Source organism: Bombyx mandarina, chromosome A1 (genome assembly GCF_030267445.1).
Source record: "Bombyx mandarina strain Sakado chromosome A1, ASM3026744v2".
NCBI lineage: Eukaryota > Metazoa > Arthropoda > Insecta > Lepidoptera > Bombycidae > Bombyx > Bombyx mandarina.
Genome location: NC_143234.1, coordinates 18,798,379 through 18,825,217, shown reverse-complemented (window position 1 = coordinate 18,825,217; position 26,839 = coordinate 18,798,379). Strand labels below are relative to the sequence as shown.

The 26,839-nt window shown below is 37.8% G+C and overlaps 1 protein-coding gene across 1 annotated transcript in view; it reads right to left on the bottom strand.

The window, feature by feature from the left end:
- Positions 1 to 26,839, bottom strand: part of Gycalpha99B (guanylate cyclase 1 soluble subunit alpha 2) — a 112,283-nt gene that overhangs the window by 53,597 nt on the left and 31,847 nt on the right. Inside the window, exon 2 of the mRNA XM_089739822.1 lies at positions 23,248 to 23,536. Within this exon, the coding sequence (XP_089595948.1) occupies positions 23,248 to 23,442 (195 nt within the window). The 5' untranslated portion in view covers positions 23,443 to 23,536. The remainder of the gene's footprint in view (positions 1 to 23,247; positions 23,537 to 26,839) is intronic.

Sequence of the window (26,839 nt, the reverse complement as noted above, 5' to 3'; positions counted from 1 at the left end):
GCATTCAGCGCCGTAATTTTAAAGTGAAATGTATAATAGTGAAATAGCGACCGAAATAAGTAGGAACCGGTGTAGGTAAATAGCACCAACATACTAATACTTTAAGTAGCAATTAGGGAGTCGTCGTGGCCTAACGGATAAGACGTCCGGTGCATTCGTATTGAGCGATGCACCGATGTTCGAATCTCAGGCGGGTACCAATTTTTCTAATGAAATACGTACGGTGAAGGAATAACATCGTGTAATAAAAATGAAACCCGCAATATTATAATTTGCGTAATTACTGGTGGTGGGACCTCTTGTGAGTCCTCGCCTATTTCTGCCGTGAAGCAGTAATGCGTTTCGGTTTGAAGGGTGGGGCAGCCGTTGTAACTATACGTGAGACCTTAGAACTTATATTTCAAGGTGGGTGGCGCATTTACGTTGTGGATGTCTATGGGCTCCAGTAACCACTTCACACCAGGCGGGCTGTGAGCTCGTCCACCCATCTAAGCATTAAAAAAAAAAAAAGAAGGGAGATATTTAGTGGTTATGTAACTCGTTCTGATCCTTTGTGAATTCTCTAAACACCTGCCTATCTTGTAAGAGGATATTGCGTACTTTCCAAATGGAGGTGTCCGTTCTAGAAACCCTACGGGTTAATTGCTGGAGATTTTACACTCTCTATTTTTCGTTCAATATTTTATTACAGAACAAATAATGATAATTACAGTAGACTTATCAAATTGTTTTTACGTAGTCTATTTCATGTGTTATGTATATTATATTATATTCTTCCTTCTTCCATCGTCTTCTTTCTGCTCTGATTTGACTAAGCGTAATTAATGCACTCTATTAAATATTTGTTTATAAAATCATAAATAAAATTAAAATTATCCATTATTAATAAGTTTGTTGTTCCTTTTCACCAATAAAGATTTCATGTTTTCCAGATGCAAAACACTATTTCCAACGCACAAAGATATTATAGTTAATATTATTTCAAACCATTTTCTATCGCATACGTCGGCAAAGGCTGTACCGCTCGAGAGACTTATTTGCAAGCTTACTCTCTGAATATCAAATAAAGCCGATATGAAGGTTTCCGTCGAGGATCCCGCACGACATTTAGAATTCAAAAATATCCCTTTCCCGGTGCAAACATAAAATCCACAAGATGCAGTCACGTAGAAAATTCTTCTCCGTTTGAATTCCGTGGAAATGTTATTTGTGCATGAAACAAATACGTTTCGCGACTCCGCATTATTATATTACTATTATATGTATTTTTAATGCAATTCTGATACCTTGACAATAAGGATTATTTTCCCATAATTCTAAGAATCTAAATACAGAAGTACCTAAATTGTTATATTTGTTTGTTATATTATTGTTTATTGTTGAGTTTGTTATATTATAAAATTATGAAGTACCTAATATACGAAAATTATCATGTATCGCTTTTACACTTCTAAGTCTCTTTATAATTAACCATTTATAACCGGGTGGGCCGAGAGCCCGTTCACCTCTCTCATAAAAAAATTAAATATCTCAGTAAAAAATTTAAAAGAACCTTTTCAATTTATGCACGACAAAGAACGCAATGTTTTGTATAATGACGTCAGCATTAAAAATTCAAGAACATAGCATTCGCATTGCGTGAAAGGGACATACTCCATCTTAATCGCCAATAAATCTGTAAACGCATTTATTAAATAATTTCAATTATTTATTTCTTCAATAAAATATTACTATTGAAGGATATATAGATGAGAGGGTCACACCACCGCTAGGCACGCGGAAGCATGAACATATAAAGAATCAACATAAATTAGGTGGCCGTATAATGTAAACATCTTATATCTTCTATCCTCTAGCGAGCATTACAGTATGTAGAGCTATAGAGCTATGTCATGCATATCGTGTAAGATTTTTTGAAGAGTATCAGGATCCATGCTACGATACACTCCTGTATTACTCACTAGTGAAGCGCTCATGTGATAAAAATAAGTACGCGCCCTGAATTCGAAATATTTTTAACAAAGACGTCGTCTTTTGTCAAGAATCGATTTTGCTTCCCATTGCATTGTTAAAGCCACTCACGCCCTCTCTATGCTAAGGCAGAACTATGAAAGGTAATGTATTAAATTAGTTCCATCTATACCAAATTTTGCTTTACTAAAGCTAACATTAATGTACCAACAGTATCATACTGAACTTAATAGGCCGTCTTGTCAACCGACACGGGTAGGAACCATCCTGCCTCTTTCTGTCGTGAAGCAGTTATGCGTTTCGGTACAAGAGATAAAGAAGAATTCACGGCGAGAACTGAACTCAATTCGAGAAGAAGCGTTTAAAACATTTTTTAATGTTTGAGCATTCGTTGGCGTAAATGTATCGTTTGTAATGGAGCATATTTTGAAGGTGATAAAATAAATTTGGACGAACATAAGATTTTGTGTATTATTGATATTTTCCCGGTACTTTCTTAACAGAGTACCTATATCGAGAAGTCGTCGTGGCCTAGAGGATAAGACGTCCGGTGCATTCGTGTTGAAGCGATGCACCTGTGTTCGAATCCCGCAGGCGGGTACCAATTTTTCTAATGAAATACGTACTCAACAAATGTTCACGATTGACTTCCACGGTGAAGGAATAACATCGTGTAATAAAAACCAAACCCGCAAAATTATAATTTGCGTAATCACTGGTGGTAGGACCTCTTGTGAGTCCGCACGGGTAGGTACCACCACCCCGCCTATTTCCGCCGTGAAGCAGTAATGCGTTTCGGTTCGAAGGGTGGGGTAGCCGTTGTAACTATACTGAGACCTTAGAACTTATATCTCGAGGTGGGTGGCGCATTTACGTTGTAGATGTCTATGGGCTCCAGTAACCACTTAACACCAGGTGGGCTGTGAGCTCGTACATCCATCTAAGCAATAAAAAAAAAAAAAAGTAGTAAGTGCTAAATTTGACGAAGGTTCAAATATTCGATTCATTGTTAGTTATTGGCCCATATCGATATTATAGTCTGTTAAAAACATGAACATTTTACAGAAACATGTAGAAATAACGCTTGATTTAGGGAACTAACAAAATTAAGAAATAATAAATGCTCTCGTTTGAAATCTGCTTTAAAACGTGAAAATCTACATATCCCTTTTAATTGGAACGACTGAAAAACTCTATTGAATTACACGTACGGGGGCGTATCAATTCAGACGAGACCCACTTTTCCCGTTATCGCAAGCATTGTCGCAAAGCGCATGCTCAAATGGTGTTCTCACCTTCCGCTTTTGAAGCGACACTTTATAGCATTGCTGACACTTTGTTTTATCTTACATCACAGCTCGGATGCTGACGGGTAGACTCAGACAAACCGAAATACCGTATTTTGTGAAAGTAGACCTTTCAAAACGTATTGTGGGTGGGTGCAATGGTAATTAGAGATTAGGAAAAAGAAAGAAGTCGAATGGAGCCATATCTGGCGAATCTGGATAATCTATGGTATCCTTGAGTTTTCTTTTTTTATAAAAAATTGTTAACAATGATGGCCTTCTGCAAAAGCGCATTGTCGAGTGGCAAAATCCAAGAATTCTCTTTCCACAAATCTGGCATTTTTCATCGAGCTTGCTCTCTTAAACGCCGCATATAACTCAAATAAAATTCTTTGTTTACCACTCGACCTTGTTTTTGGTTACCACTTGACCTTCTTTTTGTTTACCAGTTGACCTTCTGGCAAAAATTCCGAGTGCGAAACACTGAGATAGCCAAAGAAAACAGTCACATGACTGACTTTTGACCGACTTTGGCGTGGTTTTTCTCGGTTTCGGTTCAGTTGAAAGGTGCCATTCCGAAGCTTGTTAACTAGTTTGCATGTCATACTCGTAAACCCAAGTCTCGTCACCAGTAACAATGCGCTTCATGAAAGTTAGGTCGGAATTGACTCGTTTTAGCACTTCCTCAGTAACTCTAATACGATTGAGTTTTTGGAGAAGATTGAGGCCTTTTGGGACCAGCAGAGGGGCAAACAAGTTTCCTAACCCAATGATTATTTAAGCTGTACGGATCGACCCGTGAGACACAGAAAGTTCGGCAGCTATCTATCAAATCTGAATGAGGAAGTTCAGCCACTATTTGCTTCACTTTTGCGATGTTAACTTCAGTTGCAGACGTTGACAGCCTACCACAGTAAGGCAAATCTTCCAACGCATCTCGATTACTTTTAAACGCTTTGTACTACTTATAAGGACGTATTTTGAAAAAGTCGATTCAGTAAGCCTTCTCTAATATTTTTAGCGACCCCCAACACGAAATTCCATAAGCCATGCATAACTTAAGACAAACTCTTTGTTCGATGTTTTTGTCCATTATTAAATTCGCAATAGACACTAGATATTATATAACTAAAAACAGCGCTGTATTTAATCTAAATAACAGATGTAACTCTAACTCCGCACCAAAGTGAAAAACGATTGGTCCAATCTAACAACAACAAAAAGAAATTGAGTTTGAAAACCACAAAGAAATCATCCTTTCTAGATCATTTGTAAAACAAAAATCATGAATCTCTGGCGAAATATTTAACTAGAAACCATTCAGATACAAACGTATCAGTTAAATTACTGACATTATTATAAGCCAGTTGCAGAAACCAAAAATTCAAGAAAACCAATTGTACAAACCACAAAAGTATTATTTTAGGAAATACCTATATCTGACATATTACATACAGACAGATAAAATATTTTTAACGCACGACTGTTATTCCTTTTATAAATTCGAATTTAACCTTTGTTTATCGAAGGTAATTGCATCCCACTTATTAAAACTAGTTTCCCCATATGGAGCAAATAAAAATCCATCGCGCACTGAATACTTCAAAATCCTGTAAATCTCATATTCAATTGCTCCATATAATACAGCACTGTGAGTGGCATCCACAAGCAGGATTAATGGTAACAAACGAACACAAACAGAGACAGCCATTAGATTAATGTGTGCATGATTCAATCTGTTGACTTTTACTGTGATAACATTAACGTGTTCCTTTCATCTCCTCTCAAAATTTTTACGTTTATTTTCTTTAGAAAGGGTCTTATGGCTTTCGGAAGTGAATTCGTTTGATGAGAAAGATATTGCTTTGTATTATTATCACCGTACTAAAATACAGTCGATTTGACTGCGATTTCCCTGTTACCGGTGGATGAGTCTTGGCCTCCGACAATAAACTGTGCCATTCGTCCCAGTGCTACGCAACACCTTGCTAGTCCGAAACTTGGAGCTCACGTAAATTTGAAGGCGGCTGGCAGTATTTATGTGGTAATGTCTCTGGCCTCCACGCAACACCGCGTAGTTAATAAACTGGCTTGGCTTTCAAGAGCAGACAAAATATCATTTAATTGTTCGATATAGGAGATTTTGACAATCTTACTACAGTCATCCACATAATAAATTACATTCAATCCGTCTAAAACATTATTCCGGCTTCAACTTAAACAAAACGATCTCGATTGTTTCTTGAAATGTAAGAGTACAAAATAGAAACACGCAATCCAATAAACTCGACGGTTTCACTAAAATAAAAACTTAATCTCTCCCCTTGAGTTTGCGGAAACACAGAAGTATTCGACCTCGCCAAAGGAAAACGTTCATTTCGAACAGTTACACAACTATTTCAATCATAGAATTCCTTATGGGTACGATGTTTCACGGTGCTCTCATAAATTTTGTTATGTTATTCTTAGAAATTCTTCATCAGTAATAATAAATAATAAATCTATTAGATGGTTAGTTAATTAAATGGATTGATGGAGTTATGTCTTCAACATTCATTGCAATAATTTTCACTGAATTGCCTCAGAAACACGCTAAGGGTATACATCATATGTCTTCATTGTGAGCTTCAGAGACGAAAAGTCTTAGCAGTAAATACTACCAACACGTATGTATTTTGATGGCCAAAAGGTTTCAATATCCAGCAAAAACCGGACTATAGGCGATATGGTTTGGTCCACTACTTTTTGTCAGATGCAGCTCTCAACTTATGGCCAAATTGTAAATGCAGCCAAAGCTGAGACTTTTTGAGGTATACCGGCTTCCGAATTTTCCTAATGGGTTTTAGAGAGCCGCAGGCCAGTTTTAAAGGCCCTTTTTGGCAAATTTAAACGGTTTTTCATTTTTATAAATTCCAATTCACTCTCTTGTGTTCATACTCTTAAAATTAATTCAAATAGTAAATTAATTTCGCTGATGTGTATGTCAATATGTAAAATGCGCATAAAAATCGAAACTTGCATCGATATTTCGATAACAAAAGGCCTAATAGATCTGAAACAATACATTCTCATTACATTTTGTCAACCAATTTAAATGTAACAAAACAAAAAAATTATCAAGATTATTTCTATGTAGTGGATCACTTAAAACATCAAAATTGGTTCTGTCGTTGTAATTTAGCTTTATTTGTGAAAACACATTGTTAATTATCCGTAAGGTAAATCAGAAATGAAAAGGATAAACTAATTGCCTGTGGTAATTTGAGCAGTGTAATTAAAGCTTAAAGCTAATTGAACCAAGATAATTACAGCTAGGGACTAATTTAGTAATAAATTACGTTGAGGTACAAACCTTTTAAAACTCTTTTTACTTCAGTTCAGTCATATTGCAATGGTAAAAAAAGACGATTACGTAAATAGGCTTTCAGTCTACCAAAACCCGTTGAGGAATATTTTTAATAAAGAATATTAAAAGAAATTAATGACCCTGACTGTCTCATTAATTACATTCCCCAATTAATGTAATGAAATATCGATGCCGATAATTAAGCAATCTACGAGTAATAATTAGATGTTAACAATTTTCCACGCTTTCTGTTCAGAGATTTACATACGACACACATATGTCACCCACTTTGCCTTCAAATTCACGTGAAATACTCGTACAACTCCGAATTTTTCGCGCCACACAAGGGGTGGTAAATGACCCGTGAATGGACGTGAAAAGATTGATTAATTACCCTCTTTGATGACCCGATACGCCGTATATTACGAGAATAAATAAAGTCAATTATTTTATGATGAATGAAAGAAAAATGCCTGATAGAATTTATTATTCGGGCCTTTGAACTTTGTTCTTGAATGTACGCTATCTTTTTCTCATTTATAATTGTTTATTGATGATGTGACTTTTGTAAATGGCTTTGCACGAATAGTAATATTTATTGTAAAACACTTACTGTTTTAGTGGTATTTAGTGTTTTCCCTGGTACAGTCAAACGTTGAAATGTTTTTAGAAGAAAACAAAAAAAGGATATTATGTCTCTGTGTACCGGACCCTAAACGACTGATTTTATTTAGATGGTTCGTTCGACTTTATTTCTATTCGTCCGAGGCGAAAGAAAAAACTACTTCAAAACTGATTTATACTATGCTAGATGTTTTTAACGTTGTACTTACTTCGGTAATAGTGAAACACGTTGCATTTTCTCGGAATTATGAGTTACTTACTGTCTCTCTGGTCTATACCCAATCGATTTGTAGATGAATTGGCACGAAAAATTATGATTCAGCAAAAACAATGTCATATTTATTATAGAAGATATAATTGGCGTTTCTCGACTCAAATCATTTACCATAAATATGCCGCAAGCAATAAAAAAGATCCTATGTGCGTTTTAATCCAGCTATACAATAAATTGTCTTCGAGCGAAACTTCCTCAAAATCCATAACGCCATTTTTGCGCGAATGAGTGAAAAAAACGTTTACAGTTAAAACTTAAGTACAGATTACGGACGCAGATATAAAATTAATGTTTTCCAAAATTAATGTAATCCACTATAAGATGAACTGCTACAATTACGTATATAGTAAAGTGTCATGTATTATGTCAATACTCATGTCAATACAAGATCTACGACAACCTGACATAAGTTGTCGAAACAACACCGCGTACGTCTCAGTTGGCTCTGAAACTGTTGAATATTAATGTTTTACAATTCTGTTTGTCAAATAAACATTTAACACACGTTAGGTACGTGTGTGATTCAATTTTAATGGACCAGCATATACATTGACGCTCTTTGAACCGAATATGTTAATTTAGTCAATGCACTACCAAGAAAAAACGTGTAAGCACGTCGTTCATCCTAACTGATCTGACATAACAAATGCTGGCAGCAGCTCGGCTCTGCCCCTGGCATTGCTGAAGTCTATGGACGACGTTAACCACTCACCATCAGGTGGGCCGTATGCTCGTCTGCCCACCGGGGCAATAAAAAAAAGCTTCTAATGCTTAAGTTTCTGATGTCCAACCGTATGCTCGTCTGCCCACCAGGGCAATAAAAAAAAAGCTTCTAGTGTTTAAGTTTCTGATATCCAAACGATAGGTTGTGAAATACAAAAAATGCAAAACATACATAACTAAATACCGATTAAGGTCGATAGTACCGGTGAAGAGTTAAAGACAAAGTTATCAAAGTTACTAGTGCTTTCCTGAAAGTTTCTGATGTCTAAACGATAGGTGGCGAAATACAAAAAAAATACAAAACATACATAACTAAATACCGATTAAGGCCGATAATACCGGTAAAGAGTTAAAGACAAAGTTATCAAAGTTTCTAGTGCTTTCTTGAAAGTTTCTGATGTTCAAACTATAGGTGGCGAAATACAAAAAATGCAAAACATACATAACTAAATACCGATTAAGACCGATAATACCGGTGAAGGGTTAAAGACAAAGTCATCAAAGTACCACACTCACGCTCCAACCATTCCATTCGGTAACAGCTCGCTCTAAGCCGTTTCAATTAAATCGTTGGCGGCGCAATCAGCCGAGTGGTACAATAAAACGACGTCAGCACTATCAATCTACAGGCTCGATTCATTAGTCTCAACCATCCTTGATGGTGGGGAGGTAAAGCAAAAACCTGGTACTTTCTGTAAATTTATGGAACCACATTAAGGGAGATACCGCCATCATGATGTCTTCTCGTTTGAAGGATCCGAAGGTAGAAATATAGCTCATATCTTAAAATGTGCTGAAAATTTGATAGATTTAAGCTAAAGATTGCGATTTAGCTTAGTTGATAAAATGCAACCAACTTGATATCATATAAACAAAATTAGATCCACCATTTACATTTTCTAGTTTAATATAGAAGCCAAAAAATAGAATTAATATCGAAAGATGGGTGTAAATGATTTACATGACGCGAATAATTCAATAAATTCCATTCTGGACTCTTAATTACTTTGTCGCTCGTTGATTGAAAGATAACACGAAATTAATTAATATAAAGAAGATTGTGTCTCCAATTTTTGCAATTTGCGCGTACAGTAATAAAATTATTCCGACACAAAATTACAATTTGTCTGCTATAATGATATAATGCAAAACAATCAGTGTACGGGATTACTTTTAAAGAAAGCTTTGGTGTTTTAAGCTTAAAAAGAATGTATGAATTTCATTCTGATTAGTTTGAATTTCAATTGAATTCTAAACTTCTGGAAACTTAATTTTCATGGCAAAAATGGGCAAGATACCAAGGGCTTATATGATGCTCTATCTAATTGGCAATTGATATTGGGATTTAAAGATCGGTGTAGTCCAAAAATTAAGTACACTGGGTGTGATATCGGATACCGGTGCGATTTTTGTCCCACAATACCCCGTTGGTCCAGAACCAAACAGTCAGCAATACACTGCTAACTGGTTGCTCCTCCAGAGCAGTTCTGTAAAATTGCAAGTAGAGTACTAGTGTAGTGGTAGTGGGCCGCGGAGCCTACAAAAATAAAATGTCCTGCACTGTGTGACGCTAAGGCCTTCGTTTTTACAGGACAACAGCTTCCCCACCCTTCAAACCGAAACGCATTACTGCTTCACGGCAGAAATGGGCAGGGTGGTTGTATCTACCCGTGCGGACTCACAAGAGGATCTACCACCAGTAATTACGCAAATTATAATTTTGCGGGTTTGGTTTTTATTACACGATGTGTAATATAAATCTGTATAATATAAATTATATCTCTCGATGGATATTTGCAATGTATGTTCCTCTTACTCTTCTAAGGCAAAACAGTAACTTGCTCATATAGAATGTTATCGTACCGAATTGTGTTCTGCGAAATCTGTGCTCTTTTTGGATCAATCTCGGATTACGTTTAATGGAGAATGTTTACTAAACGTCTTTGAGGATCGTGTTTGCGTTTAAGTAACGAGAATTCCACACAAGTTTGTAGCCAAAGTCTTTCAAGTTGACTGACGTGATCATCTTTGTTTTATAGCTGTATATAGAGATGAACTTACAACTTATAAGAATTCGAGTGTTCTTTAAAGCTTATCGATATCAGAACAAGAATGCCGGTACCTACTTCGAAACATCAGGTCGAGGCCTTAAATATACCATACATGTATTTTCCCATTCTTCAAATTGGAACACCTCCTTTAAACTGGAATGACTCAACTGTTCATCTTCCCGCAAAACCGGGTTTGATTCATAATTTATCATGTTGCTCCTTCATCATTAAAACCAACTAACCAACCAAATATTATCATCGAATATTAATTATCCGAGTAAATTCTTAAAGATCAACAAGATTATAAGTCTTCTTTTAAAATAGTTAGGTATCAGTACAAGTCACCACCTGGCACGCCAGTGAAACCTTGAAACCTTCAAGCCAGACTTGTGTGGGCTTGGAATACTATAAATATATTTCTTTCTCACTAGGTTACGTTCAAAGGCATTTTCTTGGTATAAATGGCAGACAGCTTACAACCCACCTGATTTTAATAACGGCGATGACATTGCAATTAGTATTGCTGTAACATTTTTGTGGCTATGATTTTGTACGTAATAGTATCACATTTATTCTGTAGGCCATTTAAATTATATTAAGCTTACTGGACCTCTTACCTACAAATAAAATATTGGATTGCATACTGATATATAACAAAAACATCCGTAATCAGTTTACAAATAAGCTTCACTTATTTTGTTCTAAAATTTTGTTAATAAGTAGCACTTCTAATAGTATAATAGTATCATGATATAGAAGAACTACATTTAAAACCTGTCTACCATGAAAATATAAATACAAAATTCACAATGAACGATATACACAAAACTTTTGAACCTCTGAAACCCGATGCTCCCGCAATACGAGCAGTCTATGTTTGTTCCGTCGCTGGGAACATTTTCGTCGTAATAACATTGAAAAGGCTAAGTCGAGAAGGGTGTTATGAAAATCCATTGATGCTCGTATCCATGCAGCTCAATCGTGCAGAATTTACAATGGCGTAAAGTGGAAAATTTCGTATTCTATTATATATGGCGCTTGGCGGTTTTATTGCCGCCGACAGAACGTTGATATTTTTAATTTAACGCATTTTATGTAATACATTTAATGCGACACTTAGACACTGCATTCATATATTGCCACGTACCATAAAATGACATCATTTTTCAATAAAAATAGAACTAGTGTGATGTCATCCATTTTGTTAAAGTCCTAACGTCGTTTGCCTTTTTGGAAAACACTTTTTGCCTAGTACTACGATTCAGGCGAGGTGGATTGCTTTAAATTAAGTGGTTACTGGAGCACATAGACATCTACAACGTAAATGCGCCACCCACCTTAAGATGAGTTCTAAGGTCTCAGTATAGTTACAATGGCCGCCCTACCCTTCAAACCGAAACGCATTACTGCTTCACGGCAGAAACAGGCGGGGTGGTGGTACCAGATTGCTTTAACGATTGCGTGACAAAATTAGACCTGGATTGGTTGGTGCTATACTTCATGCTATTGATAGCTCTGCCATTGCCGGTCCCAAGCCCGGATGAGAAAAGAGGAGGGTTGACCTTGGTATGCCACCTACCCAGCCGTAATAATATAACGCCGAGCAACAGGCGGTAATCAACTAACCCGAACTAGGGCTTCAGTAGCCCAGAGGAACTAAATCACCTCTGAAATTCTGCTGTGGAAGGACGCGTTAACCCACTAATAGTAATTTTCCCAAAAAAACCTTTACGTATTTACTCCGTAAAGTTCACGATCCTCACCACTGAGGAACACGACGCACGGAGGGATACTTTTTACAATCTCATTGTAAATAAGCATACTATTTCTAACCAATCGCTTCGTATTCTATCAAATTATATTTATAATTCTCCGTTGATAAATTGTTCAGAATCTGGTATAGACGTTTTACGTATAACTATGGATGCATTGTTTCATATTTCAATTTATCATTACATTAAATGTACTAACGTCGAGGTAAATACTGAAAATTGACCAATTGTTATGTTGGTATTAGTATGTAACCCTATCAAAGACCTTTCTTGAAACATAAGGGTCCCTGTAGCATCTTGTTTATACTCACAGTACCTTGTTTGATTTAGTACAGAAATTACAGTAAAACAAAATTCGGGAGTCCCAAACATATTTCAAATAGTTGCCTCGTTTAATCAGGAGCTTGTGTTAATATGACAATTCAATTTAAATACACTATTTATAGCTAAAATATATTAAAGATTTAGTTTCGGTTTTTTTTATTACTTTGTTAGGTAGATGAACTCACGGAGCACCTGATATTAAATGGTCACCGGAGTCCATAAACATCTACAACGTAAATGCCGCCACGCACCTTGAGATATAAGTTCTAAGGTCTTAGTATAGTTACAACGGTCCCACCCTTCAAACCGAAACGCATTACTGCTTCACGGCAGAAATAGGCAGGATGGTGGTACCCACCCGCGCGGACTCACAAGAGGTCCTACAACCAGTAAAAAGTCCTTCATCGTGGAAGTCAATCGTGATTGTTAAGTACGTATTTCATTAGAAAAATTGGTACCTACCAGCTGGACTGGAACACCGGTGGTAAGGGAAAATAGTATGATAGAGAAAAGCAAGATGGCGAGGACGATTGTAAAAAAGGTGTCAGTTAATTTATAATTACAATAATAGAAAAGATTTGGGATGACAACAATAAAGCTGCAACAGTGGAATAGTTTTATTTTATGCGACACGATCCAAATTCAACATAAATGATACTAGATTGACACTCGAAATAAGAGATCAAAATCGTGCCAAATGTAAGTCCTGCGCGATATATCATTACAACGGCCCTAGATATTGAAAGATTCATACTGGGTCGTCATGAATACCTATTGAGTTACTGCGCGACTCCGAAGCTCGAAAGTGTAGAACTGTCATCGTTTATCTTCGAAATGAATGTATTGAATTAAACCTAAAGCCGTAGCGTATTGGAATTGGAATTGTGAAGTTTCACTGGGTTGAACGGAGGCTCTAAGACGGTCGGGATCTGTTTTAGTACAATTAATTTTGGGAAGAATAATATTGTGGAGATAGCTGTTTGAGTTTGTAATTGGAAACATAATAGTTTTTTTTAATTAATATCTGAATCTGAGGCTAAGTTTAAAGTTAAAGGCTAAAGTTGTGTTTCATAATAGAAATGACTGTTGAGTAGAAGAGAAACGAATCATCATTCATCATCATTATCCTGCCTTTCTCCCAGTCACCTGGGGTCGGCGCAACGTGTTTTCTCCTTCCATACTTTTCTATCATATATCATTTCTTCGCTCATTCCCCTCTTACTCATATCGTCTTTCACGCAATCCATCCATTTCTTCTTAGGTCTACCTCTTCCTTTACATCCTTCCACATTCATAGTTAATATTCTCTTACCAACCTCATTTTCATTTCGTCTTGTCACATGTCCATACCATCCCAAACGCACACTTCTAAGCTTCTCTGTCACAGGTGCCACTTTCAGACTTCCTCTAACATAATTATTCATTCCATATTCTATCCATTCTCGTTACTCCACACATCCGTCGCAATATTCGCATCTCTGCTGCATGCAATCGCCTTTCATCCGCCACTTTAGTTTAGAAGAGAAACGAATGTGATATGTAAATTCATGACCACTTTCCAGTTGGTAAACTTCAATCAATGATCTCACAGGACTTAAAATACGACAGCATTCTAGGTAAGTTACGGTCGTGCAGTTTGCTCATTGCTCTTTTGCTAATCAAATAGTTATAGTTTTTTTTTGCTTAAAATTTATTGACAATCTACATTTTTATTTAATTAGATATTTGTTTTGAGTCATCCCCGACACTAAGCTTTTGCCTGTTCAAAATTTACCAAATTACTGATCATCATCACCATCATCATTTGGGGCACTACATCCACCGCTCTGCCTGACACAGTCCTCTCCAGGCGAATTTATTCGTTGCTTTCCCTTTCTAACTTATAACCACTTAAGTCTTGGTGTCTTGTTCGACCCTGTCCAACCATTTGAGATTCGGCATGTCATTACTTCTGCGACCTTCTTTCTTGGAATATACTGATGCTCTACTTTAATTATCGTCTTCTACGAGACACCCACTGACTTCCACGAGAATAAATTTATCATTACAGTTCCTGACGACGTTGGCTTTACACTAATAAACGTCAAACGCACTTCAAAGTTCGCCTCAATTTACAAAGCTGCTACCACCTCGCTGAATATTTAAAAGCGATCGCTTTGTGCTTTGTTAATATTATTTTTGCTTGTAAAAGCTACGCTACTGAGAAATTTTATATTCTAAACCTTTATCAATAGGACCGGAATATTTAGAGAGGGAAACACCATAATATTTATGTATTTTGTTGGGTAGTCAACCTGATATTAATTTAATGTTGTAATTTAATATATACCTACATAAAATTGTAATATTATAGATTTTCTTATGATTCGTCCACTGGTGCTATGTTCGCGGGGCTTGACTTTTACATTTTGTGTAAGTGTTCCAGAAAAATGGTTCCTGCTGCAATACTACTAAACGTATAGCAAATTTAAATATGTCTATTTCTATGTATATCAGCATATGAAGCAAAGATTTGGTTGCAACGATCGCTGACTCAAAATACCATTTAAAAAATTAAATATTGTTTATTTATATGTATATCAGCAAACGGAGCAAATATTTCCTATCACCAGTAAAAATAAGAAGGCCTCTCATGATTTCCCGGAAACCAATCCCGGAACAAAGTCTCGCACTGGGTACGCTTGATAAGATCGTGTAAACTTGCTCTACAATAAGTCACTATAAAGTTCATTATATTCTACGACGTGACACAACAGGATGTTCCACAATTCGCCCACAACTGTTATAATTTCACTCATTCAACGTTGACGCACGTATCGGACTATTGTGACCGGTAAGGAGCGGTTTTATAATCAATCACACCACGCTCTAGAGCAGTGATTATCAAACTTATTTCTTTTACCGCCCCCTTTGAAAATCAATTATTTTTCAGCGCCCCCCATTTTTTATATACCCCTAAAACTTCATTAATTAAATTAATAAATGTTGTATTAATTTTAGTAAATGTACTACCACGTAGTACATATGTATTTGTAGATGCTATTATTGTTTCTTCATATTATTATATGTCCGTACATTGCTACAGAGCGTGTATTTACAAATTTGCAAAGTAAAAATGAATTCTTCTCATCAATATGTTTGCTTAAATTCAGAATTACCAAAATAAATTGCTAGTTCACTGTACTATTACTATGCTAATTTATTAGAACGAAACTATTTTTGTTGAATATCTTTCTCATTAATATAAGATTCTCATCATAAGATAATTAAAAATTTATACTTCGACTAGTAAATAATACTACTAACAATAATAACTTATTAAACTACGAATAAGCTAAACCTGGAAGTTGTAGAGGATTTCATTTATCTGGGCTCTGTCATAGCTAGTAATGGACCCTCCGAAAAGGACCTCAGAAGGCGAATCAGAATGGCAAAGAGAGCTATGTCCCAAATGGACCGTGTTTGGGCGGACAGAAACATCTCAAGGAATACCAAAAAGTAGCTCGTCGCCTCCCTTGTCTTTTCCATTTTTCTCTACGGCGCAGAGACTTGGACCCTCAAGAAAGCCGACCGCCAACGCATCGACGCATTTGAGATGTGGTGCTGGAGGAAAATGCTCGGGATTCGTTGGACAGAACACAGAACCAACGAATCCATTCTTACCGAGCTCAAGATTCCAATGCGCCTTAGCACTACATGCGCGCGGAGGAGTTTCGAGATCTTTGGACATATCGCCAGAAAGAGAGGTGACAATCTGGAAAAGCTGCTGGTAACAGGCAAGGTATGCGGGAGAAGGCACAGAGGCAGAACTCCAATGCGCTGGTCGGACCAAATACGCTCCACTCTCAATACCTCAGTCCACGTTGCTATATGCACACAGCCGAGGACAGGCAGGAATGGCGCAAGATGTTGCAGCAGAAAGTTATTAGAGGAGGCCACGATCCTCATCACTGAGGATTATCGACGCAAAAAAGAAGGAAACTACGAAAAATAAATTAATATCATTTCGTATTATAAATAAATATGGGTAATTTTTCATAGAATTTTAGTTTATAATTTAGAACTAGTTCAAATAAAAACCGCCGCCTAAGTCTGCGTTTTTATTATTTGTAATAATAAAGAGGAAATATTTGTTTGTTTGTTTGTATTCAATAGGCTCCGAAACTACTAAACGGATTTGAAAAATTCTTTCACTGTTTGGAAGCTTCACTATTACCGAGTGACATAGGCTATAATCTTTTTTGAAAATAAAAATAGGTATCCTTACTAAAATTCCCATAATTTAACCCAAGGTGTAAAAAAAATTACCTAACATATTCTTTACGTCGCGTGCCCTTCGAAAACTATTGATGATAGAATAAAATAATGTACTCACTACGACTTTGTAAAAAACATTATTATTTACAAAAAGTGTCGCAACAGCATATGTATGTCTAACTATTATAGTTATGCCGCAATAAGTGTTCTTTTATTTAAAAAAATGCCCCTGGTAAGACACGGAGTGCCCCCCTACCTTCGCCGACTGGTGGCTTCCTACTTGGAGGACAGATCGGTCACATGTACTGGACACGGTGGGATCGTACACAGGTTCCCGGTCGTGCGCGGTGGTTCCACAGGGGTCGGTGCTCGGCCCCCTTTTGTGGAATATCGGGTAAGTCTGGGTACTGAGAGGTGCCCTCCTCCCGCGGTGCGGTGCCCCCTCCCGGCCTAAGCGTAATCTGTTACGCAGACGACACGCTGGTCGTGTCCCGGGGGGGGAGTTTTGCTGAGTTTGCTCGTCTTGCCACCGCTGGGGTGACGCATGTCGTCGCCAAAATCAGGAGATTGGGCCTCACGTGACACTCAGTAAATCCGAGGCAATGTGGTTCCACGGGCCCCGGAGAGTGCCACCTGTCGATGCCCATATCGCGGTTGGAGGCGTCCGTATCGGGTCGGGGTGCAGTTGAAGTACCTCGGCCTCATTCTGGACAGTCGTTGGACCTTCCGTGTTCACTTTCAGAACCTGGCCCCTCGTTTGTTGGGGGTGGCCGGCGCGTTAAGCCGGCTCCTTCTCAACATGGGGGGGCCTGACCAGGTGACGCGCCATCTCTATACGGGGGTGGTGCGGTCAATGGCCTTGTACGAGGTGCCCGTGTGGCGTGGCGCGTCCCAGCCCCAGTGTGGTCAGAGCGCGGAGGGCCCAATCTCGGCGGTCCGTGCTGGAGTCATGGTCCAGGCGGCTGGCCGATCCTTCGGCTAGTCATAGGACCGTCGAGGCGATTCGCCCGGTTCTTGTGAATTGGGTGAATCGTGACAGAGGACGCTTCACTTTCTGGCTCACGCAGGTACTTACTGGGCATGGTTGCTTCGGTGAGTTCCTGCACCGGATCGGAGCCGAGCCGACGGCAGAGTGCCACCATTGTGGTTGTGACTTGGACACGGCAGAGCATACGCTCGTCGCCTGCCCCGCATGGGAGGGGTGGCGGCGTGTCCTCGTCGCAAAAATAGGAAACGACTTGTCGTTGCCGAGTGTTCTGGCATCGATGCTCGGTGACGAGTCGTGGAAGGCGATGCTCGACTTCTGCGAGTACACCATCTCGCAAAAGGAGGCGGCGGGGCGCGTGAGAGATGCACCGGCCCGCCGCCGTCGAGCGGGGTCCAGGAGGGCGGATCTCGCCCAAGCCTTGGCCCTCTAAGTGTTTCGGGTCTTCCTCACATGTCGGCCTGGGGACCGGCGAAGGGGGCCTAGGAAGACGACGTGCAAGCTGCTCTGCACATGTTTTACGCATGAGCATCCGGGCGATGGAAGGCTGGCTATCCTCAACCCACGCTGGTTCTGACCCAGCGGGGTATTCCGTAGGATAGACCATTCTATCCGGCGCCATCTAGGCGGGCTTCGGACAGCCTGCCGACCGAGAGCCTTACTGGTGGTAGGACCTCTTGTGAGTCCGCGCGGGTGGGTACCACCACCCTGCCTATTTCTGCCGTGAAGCAGTAATGCGTTTCGGTTTGAAGGGTGGGGCAGCCGTTGTAACTATACTTGAGACCTTAGAACTTGTATCTCAAGGTGGGTGGCGCATTTACGTTGTGGATGTCTATGGGCTCCAGTAACCACTTAACACCAGGTGGGCTGTGAGCTCGTCCACACAACTAAGCAATAAAAAAAAAAAAACAGTCCGGCGTCCCGAGGTGATATGATGGGAGAGATGTGCTCCGCACTAAACGCTTCACTTTCCCCCCTTTGACTTTTCATGAGCTCTGTCTCATGCGAGGTTTGGATGCTGGTTGTTGAGCGACAGGAGGTTTTAGTCGGTTCGACTCCGACATGCCCCGCCCTCCATCCCCAGTGAAGGGCGGAAGTCCGGTGATTTCCTCCTGACAAAAAAAAAAACGTGTGGCACTCGGGAACTGCGGCGTTAAAGCTATTGCATAGCATTTTTTATCAAATTATGACATTATAATTAGACAATGATAATTTAATATTAAAACAAGAATAAAACAAGACCACGCTATATTAAAACTTAATAAAGGCAAAATCTTAACTGTCCCCTGCACACTCATAAACTAAGCCGCGCGAGAGAGAGATGGGCAGACTTTTCATGATGCGCATGCAGTGTGACGTCACGCCACGCGCTTATTCACAAACACTACACAAGCGCAACGTGTGAATGTGTTGAACGCGAGCTACATGGTAGGCGGAGTGAGGGATGTTAGGTTTTTTTCGTTACGGAATTTCATGATTCGGTCGCCGCGCTCAAGGCCCGCGATAAAAGCTATGCAATAGCTTAAAAATGTATGAACATGTAATAAAATCTTTTTGGCTATACTATATGTATCTGTCTGGTTTTGGTATCATTAAAAGTTTAAATTCGAAAGAAGATAATTCCAAATTAAAATTATGAAGATGTGTGATTTTTATTTATTTTTCGTACTGTGAAGATGAGTGAATCTAATGAAGATATTCGATACATTTTAAAATTTTACTACAAAAAAGGTAAAAAAGCAACGAAAGCCGTGAAAAAAATTGCGATGTTTATGGACTTAGAGCCGTGTCTGTGAGAGTAGCACAAATTTGGTTTAAGCATTTTTAATCCGGAAATTTTGATGTCAAAAATGCACGTCGCTCTGGTCGCCCTATTACGGATAAAATCGATGCCATTTTTGAAAAAGTGGGGCAAGATCGGCATATCAGTAGTTACGACGTAACTGAAGAACTGGGAATTGACCACAAAATAGTTATGGCGCATTTGAAAAAAACTGGGTACACAAAAAAGTTCATTGAAAGAAACCTAATGAGCCGTGTACTCATTTGTGATTCTTTATTACGACGTAATGAAACCATTTTTGAAGAAGCTGATAACTGGTGATGAAAAGTGGATCACGTGTGACAAGAACGTACGAGAAAGGTTGTGGTCAAAGGCCAGTCAGGCTTCACAGACTTTGGCGAAACCCGGGTTAACTCGCAACAAGGTGATGCTGTGTGTGTGTGGTGGGATTGGAAGGGCATTATACATTATGAGCTCATTATACATTATGAGCTCATTATACATTATGAGCTGTTACCACCAGACAGGACCATCGATTCTAAACTCTACTGCGAACAAGATTAAAGCAAGAAGTTGAGAGAAAGCGGCCGGAATTAATCAACAGAAGGGGTGTGGTTTTTCATCACGATAACGCTAGACCTCACACATCTTTAGCCACTCAGCAAAAATTAAGAGAGCTTGGCTGGGAGGTTTTAATATATCCGCCGTATAGTAATGACCTTGCACCTTCAGATTTCTACCTGTTTCGGTCTCTTCAGAATTCTTTAGGCAGTGTCAGGTTAACATCACGAGAGGACTGCCAAAACCAATTGTCGCGGTATTTTGATCAGAAGCCCCAAAATTTCTATAACAATGGGATCATGTCCCTACCTACAAGATGGCAAAAAGTTATCGAACAAAATGGTACCGACATACTTTAGTTAAATGTGAATAAACTATATTAAAAAATGTTGTGAATTTGCTTAAAAAATGCGAAGAAACTTTTTCCCCAACCTATTTATTATTATATAGAAATAAAATAGTAAACAATGTTTACAATAAGTGAGCTGTTTAGGCTTACTATACTATTTGACATTGGACGGTAATGGGTAAATTGTAAAAAATAATAATCTAAGACAAGTTTTTGAACAATAATTATATACGCATTTCCATTTTATATAAAAATTATGATTCTTACATCAGTAATTTCTTATAAAATGCTAGGAAAATGCTGTAAAATGCCCTTATGTTAAAAACAAGAAAGAAAGTAAAGAAAGCCTCAATTTGTGTTAGTTAATGTAATATTTAGAACTGCATGGTAGTTTTTTTTCTAATGTTTAAAATAATTTCTGGTGCAATATAATTAAGGTAAAATTGCTCTAATTTTTTAACTATCATCGATCATGTTCCGCAGAAACTTGTTGCAACTTGATTGCGTACGGTGTGTGGGCTATCCTACGAAATCTATGTTAATTATTTTAAGTTTTTAAAACATCATACAGGGTAGAAATATAAACTAATTATTCGTTATTGTGTAGTAGGTGACTTTTAATTTTAGTGAAATTTAAAATACTATAGAGTAAATGAAATTACAAATTTTACAGCGCCCCCCTAACCCACATCAACGCCCCCCATTTTTTCCTGGGCCCCTTAACGCCCCCCTCGAGGTTTCAAACGCCCCCAAGGGGGCGTTATCACCCACTTTGAGAAATACTGCTCTAGAGTACCACGAGCCAAAATTGCGAATGATCGCATCGAAAAACAGACGCGCATTGAATTTTAAGCGTCTAAGCTATAAAATGTTCGTGTTGTTTATAAATGGCGCCATGGACTTTGTTAATGGCGTGTGAGCTCTTTAAATCGAGGCTTCCATACCATAGCTCAACATTTTTAATTTGGTCATTATTTATATATTGTACTAGCCGTACTCGTCTGCTTCGCTGGGCATTTAAAATTAACATTATTATTTATTGTCATTATTATTAGGGAGTCCAACACTCATATAAATATCAGCCTATCCATTAAGCACATATATTTTCTACGTGGATACCAAGTTTCAAGTCAATCGGATGCACGGTTCAGTAGTTATAACGGAACATCCGTAAAAACCACTGTAGATTCGTATATTAGTATAGATTCATTAAAAAATACTGGCATCACATAATGATATCAATTTACAAACTAAGCATCGAGATTCTCTTCCCAATACACACCAAAGTTTACTCATGTAGTACAAGTTAACAGACTTGTAGGGCTTGATAACTGTTAGCGTATAATCCACTTGTGCGGTCCTGAAGTCACTGAAGTCACTACTCAAATTTGTTTCGCAAAATTAATTGTTAAGGTTACCGAACGTGGTAAAGATACAATTAAACATAGAGGTGAATAAGAGCAAAGGATTTTGTTAAATAAAATCTTCCATTTACATCGGATGGCTTATTTAAAATAAAATAAAAATAAATAATAGCTTAAAAAAACTACAAAAATACACTTTTGTAGAAAACGCAACTAAAAAATATAATTTAAAACTAAAAAAACTAAAATAAATTTTATTAAATTTGAATTAAAAATAGTGTAAGAAAAAATGAATTTATTTAAAAAAAAGCGTGGGGTGCTGAAAAGCACCCCACGCTTATATAATCTCAATCAAAATATTTTTAATTCAAAATGTATTAAAATATATTTTCTATTTTTTAGTTGGACCTTATAGAAAAGCGTATTTTTTTGTTTTTTTAGCTATTATTTATTTTTAATTTTTTAGTTGAATTTCCATTTTAATTTTTTTTTTATTTTTCAAAAGTTTCATCTGAGCCAATCGGTAACTTATCCGAGAAACAGGTGATCGGTGTGCCTGGTAGTTTCCCTTCTTGGTCTTGACGCAAACACTCCGAGTCTCAGGAAAACAAAAAAACGCTAATCCTGATTATCCTAATAAGGGTAACGGATCAAACTATTTAAAATATTGAATTATCATCGGTCCTTAATAAGTATGCCAAACTTCGAGTTAACCCCACGTTTTGAAGGGGGTCAAAATCATGTTCAAAGATTGCGCTACATACTAATATACGTATGAAGCTATATATTAAAAGCGTATTAATAAATAGCGGATTCAATATGGAGATGTTTTGCAGTTGAAAATTAAGAATATTTTAATATTTACTGTAAGTAGTATTTACTGATGGTACGACCTCTTGAGTCCGCACGGGTAGGTACCACCACCATGCCTATTTCTGCCGTGAAGCCTTAATGCGTTTCGGTTGGAAGGGTGGGGCAGCCGTTGTAACTATACTGAGACCTTGGAACTTATATCTCAAGGTGGGTGGCGCATTAACGTTGTAGATGTCTATGGGCTCCAGTAACTACTTAACACCAGGTGGGCTGTGAGATCGTCCACGAATCTAAGCAATAAAAAAAAAGATGTGTAGTGTCGTGGGATACCAGATAGGAACGAAGTTCCTGATTATAAAAATATTTATTTTAAGTTATATTCGAGGTATAAAGAAAATAAAACTGGAGGTTTCGCAACAACCCACGGTCATTCGGTAACGTGCGAACTTATTGTGGTATACTTCATTCACGCTTGTTTGCATAAGAGTTAATGTATTGGGCAAACGAACGCTCTGAGATCGTGGTCAGTGAATGATAAAAAAATATGTTATTTTTTGTACGTTATAACAAAGTTAAGTCGTACACTTTGTGCATTACTAATAAAAATCTTACGTTACGGACGTTTTTTCCCGGTTAGGGTACCCCTCCGCATCGTCCCATAAGGAACTTCGTTCCAATAAAAAAAAAAGTATATGTATCATACAATATCCCGACTAATGACAGGCGACAGCGAACGTCGTGTCAATCGAGAATTATGTACTTACCGAAGGCGCAGTTAACAGTTGCAGGGCTTCACTTAGATGTTTAAGCGTCAATGTGTTGCGTTCGTTGTCTTCTTCCTCGGGGCCAGGCAGGTGCACTGACGAAGTGCGGGAACGAAACTCTGGCCTCTTGCTCGTCGAGCCGGCGCCATTTGCGAACTGATGTTGCGACGAGGCGCGTCGGAACGGACACGTCATTTTTGAATTTCGAATTGAGGTTATTCGATTTCGAACGTCAAGTCATTTGATTTTCAAATTTCACACAGCGTCAGTATTGTTTTCAGTCCATCGCCTGTAAAGAAAAATGTTTGCGTTTCAGAAAAATATATACTTACATGTATTATTATAATTATATCTAAATTACATTATTTTCCTGTAGTTAACACGAAATATCCCGATTCACAATTGTTCAGCATTCATTCAATATAATTAATTGTCGTAATTGTCGATCGAATTTTTTTGTTAATGTTCAATAAATTTATTTCACATACAGGTTTTTTTATAAATAATTTTCTGCTTTACTTAATACTTTTAATTGAAGTGAAACTTCTTTAGAATCTTTATGATTTTAAACTCGATGAAACGAAAAAATTAGTCCATAGAGACACAAACACATAAATGTATAGGATTCAGCCGGCGAGAGAATGAGATAGAACACATTAGACGTTCTCGATCTCCTCTTTGTGCGTCTCTTCGTAGCATCCCCACTATCGTCTACTAAACATTGTCCATATGTATGCTCCTGTGTAGTGGGATAGTCAGTATATCTATATCTATATCTTATTTATAAGTTTCATTTCTACCGTGTGTGACTTGCACACACACACTTTTTTTTGTCTGTTTTTTATACAGTAATTGCGACTATCTCTATCTCGCTTCCCAGCTATTTATCACACATGGTGGTGGAGTCAGCTTTCCTTACTTTACCCCTCCACTTCGCTCTGGCTTCGACATCCTCGTCAGCATCATTGCATTCCCTTTTGTCCTTCAGCACTACAGTCTTCCACCTTGTCTTGGGTTTACCTCTAGGTCTCCGACCGGGGAGGTTTTTTTTATTGCTCTTCTAGACAGACGAGCATATGGCCCATCTCACGGTGAGTGGTTACCGTTTCCCATGGACTTCTGCAATGCCCAGCCGCTGCCTACCGCTCATAGATCGTCGATGGTCGGAGGAGGTCGAGTGGTAGTGCCAAATTTCCGAAAATATTAATTAATAAAAATTTGATATCTAAAATTGCAACATAATTATATAACACTAGAGTTTATTTATCTATTATATATCAGTTTTAAATTCTCACCACGAAATATATAGTTGTAGAGGTATACTGTGTAGATTCAAGACAGTGTAACAGTTATAAATCGTAATATGAATAGCGTAAACCATTGGAAGCCGATCTCGCCTAACAAACTAATCGTAAACAAACAGCTTAATCTGAATACACACAGAACTACAATATCAATTCAGTGTAAATTTCTCTCAGGCTCGGCATAAATTTGCGAACAAAGGCCGAACTTGGAACATTAGTTTAGAAATAAACTATTATTTTATTTGTTTTTCGTTATTCTGAATATGAAAATAATATGTGAAGTTCATTTTAGCTTGAAAAAAAAAAGCATATAAGAGTCACGATGAAATTACAAGTTTTTTTTTGTTTGTTTTTCACCATTCTTTATATTCGCATTATTGCTACGATATTCATATCTATGAAGTTAAAAGAAAAAAAAAGTCCCATAAATGGATATTTTATTGCCATCGACATAGACATCTAAACGGCTAGTTCGACTTTGACCATGCCAAAAACATCGTTAGCACTGACGAAAAGTATATGACAATAATCTACTCCGAATAAATACTATGAATAAACACATCGGTTCTAGAGACTTGAAATTTTGATTTATTATTAAAATGAACAGGCTCACGGATCATCTGACGATAAGTGATTACCGGAGCCCATAAAGTGACAACGCAAATGTCACAACTTCAAACTTAGTTGTTGTTTTTTTTCTTTCCTACCTATTCTAGTAACCTCGAGCGGTTATACTAGATTCGCCGAGCTAGTAGGGGAGCTCACGGGTCACCTGACGACGTTGCTAACACGAACCCTAGCAGGAGCCGTGCTTCGCAGAATCTACCACCGGATCGGAAACGTGACCCACTGAGGAGATCCGGCGAGAAACTCAGTGGGCTGTGTCTGTGGGTTAATTTACTCGCCGAGCCCTTCGTCGCAAGCGATGGGTTCGACGAGAACGATGACCAGAAAACTTATATCTCAACTGTATAGTAACTACGCAAATTCTAATTTTGCGGGGATATGGATTTTTTTCGCAACGTTGATGTTCCATGTTGGGAAAAAGGCTAAACGTATGAAAACTGAGCATCGTAATTAGAAAGAGTCAGTGGTGAATGAAATTCTTTATCATATCTTCATCTGACAATCCTTTCAGGAATACATCTTTCTATTTGACAATATTCTTATTCAAGTCTTAAGTATGGTGAGAATTTCATCAAACTCTGTCCTCAAAATCAATAGATCAACAATTAGAATTAGAGAAATAAAATCACTTACACGTGGTAAATTCATTTTTTATTAAATTCTGTGCATAGACAAATTAGCCCATAGACAAGCTATCTGATACTTGCCGATGCCATAAAATTTAATATCTAAGTAACAAAAGTGTTATTACATCTTCAAGAGTACCTAGTTTAGATACGAAATGCAAATAGCGGAACAAAACATTGAAGGACACGTCACAAAAAAAAAAATTAGAACAATAGAATGAATGGAGTCAATGTCGATATAAATGATGCATGAGACAATCATTAAGACATTGATCGTGAATACAAATCGTTCTATTTTTAGAAAATAATTGATTCATAGTAATTGTTTTTGCATTGTGATAAACGAAGTATTGCTTAATGGTATCTATCATTGGTGACACTAAATTCTTTTTGAAGCTAAACGGATTTTATTTTTACACTGCATGTCTGCGTAATCATGTTATGAAGTTAAAGTTTATCAGAATCCTATCACATAATTATGTGGGTGGGTAGTTTGAACAAATAGTTCTAGATATTAGAATGCCAGCTACCCCGTATGCCTTATAGTTAATTAACATTTTATTAGATAAGTAGATAGATAGTACCGTCAGAGCAGGTAGCTAGCGTTCGTCAAATCTGTCTTAAGTTCAGTCAAATCTGTCTTAAGTTCATCACATCATGTCTGGATGTGGTATTCATACAATATTCCCATATATCTAGTAAAATCTAAATACATGAGAGGGGAAAATAGCTTTTTTGGTTTAAAAAAATTAAAACTAATTGCTAAGCAGGTAATCACACACGAATATAATTACGATTTTTTTTTGGCATCTTGTGACCTCTTGTGAGTCCGCGCAGGTAGGTACCACCACCATGCCTATTTCAGCCGTGAAGCAGTAATGCGTTTCGGTTTGAAGTGTGGGGCAACCGTTGTGACTATACTGAGACCTTAGAACTATATCTCAAGGTGTGTGGCGCGTTTACGTTGTAGATGTCTATGGGCTCCAGTAACCACTTAACACCAGGTGGGCTATGAGCTCGTCCACACATCTAAGC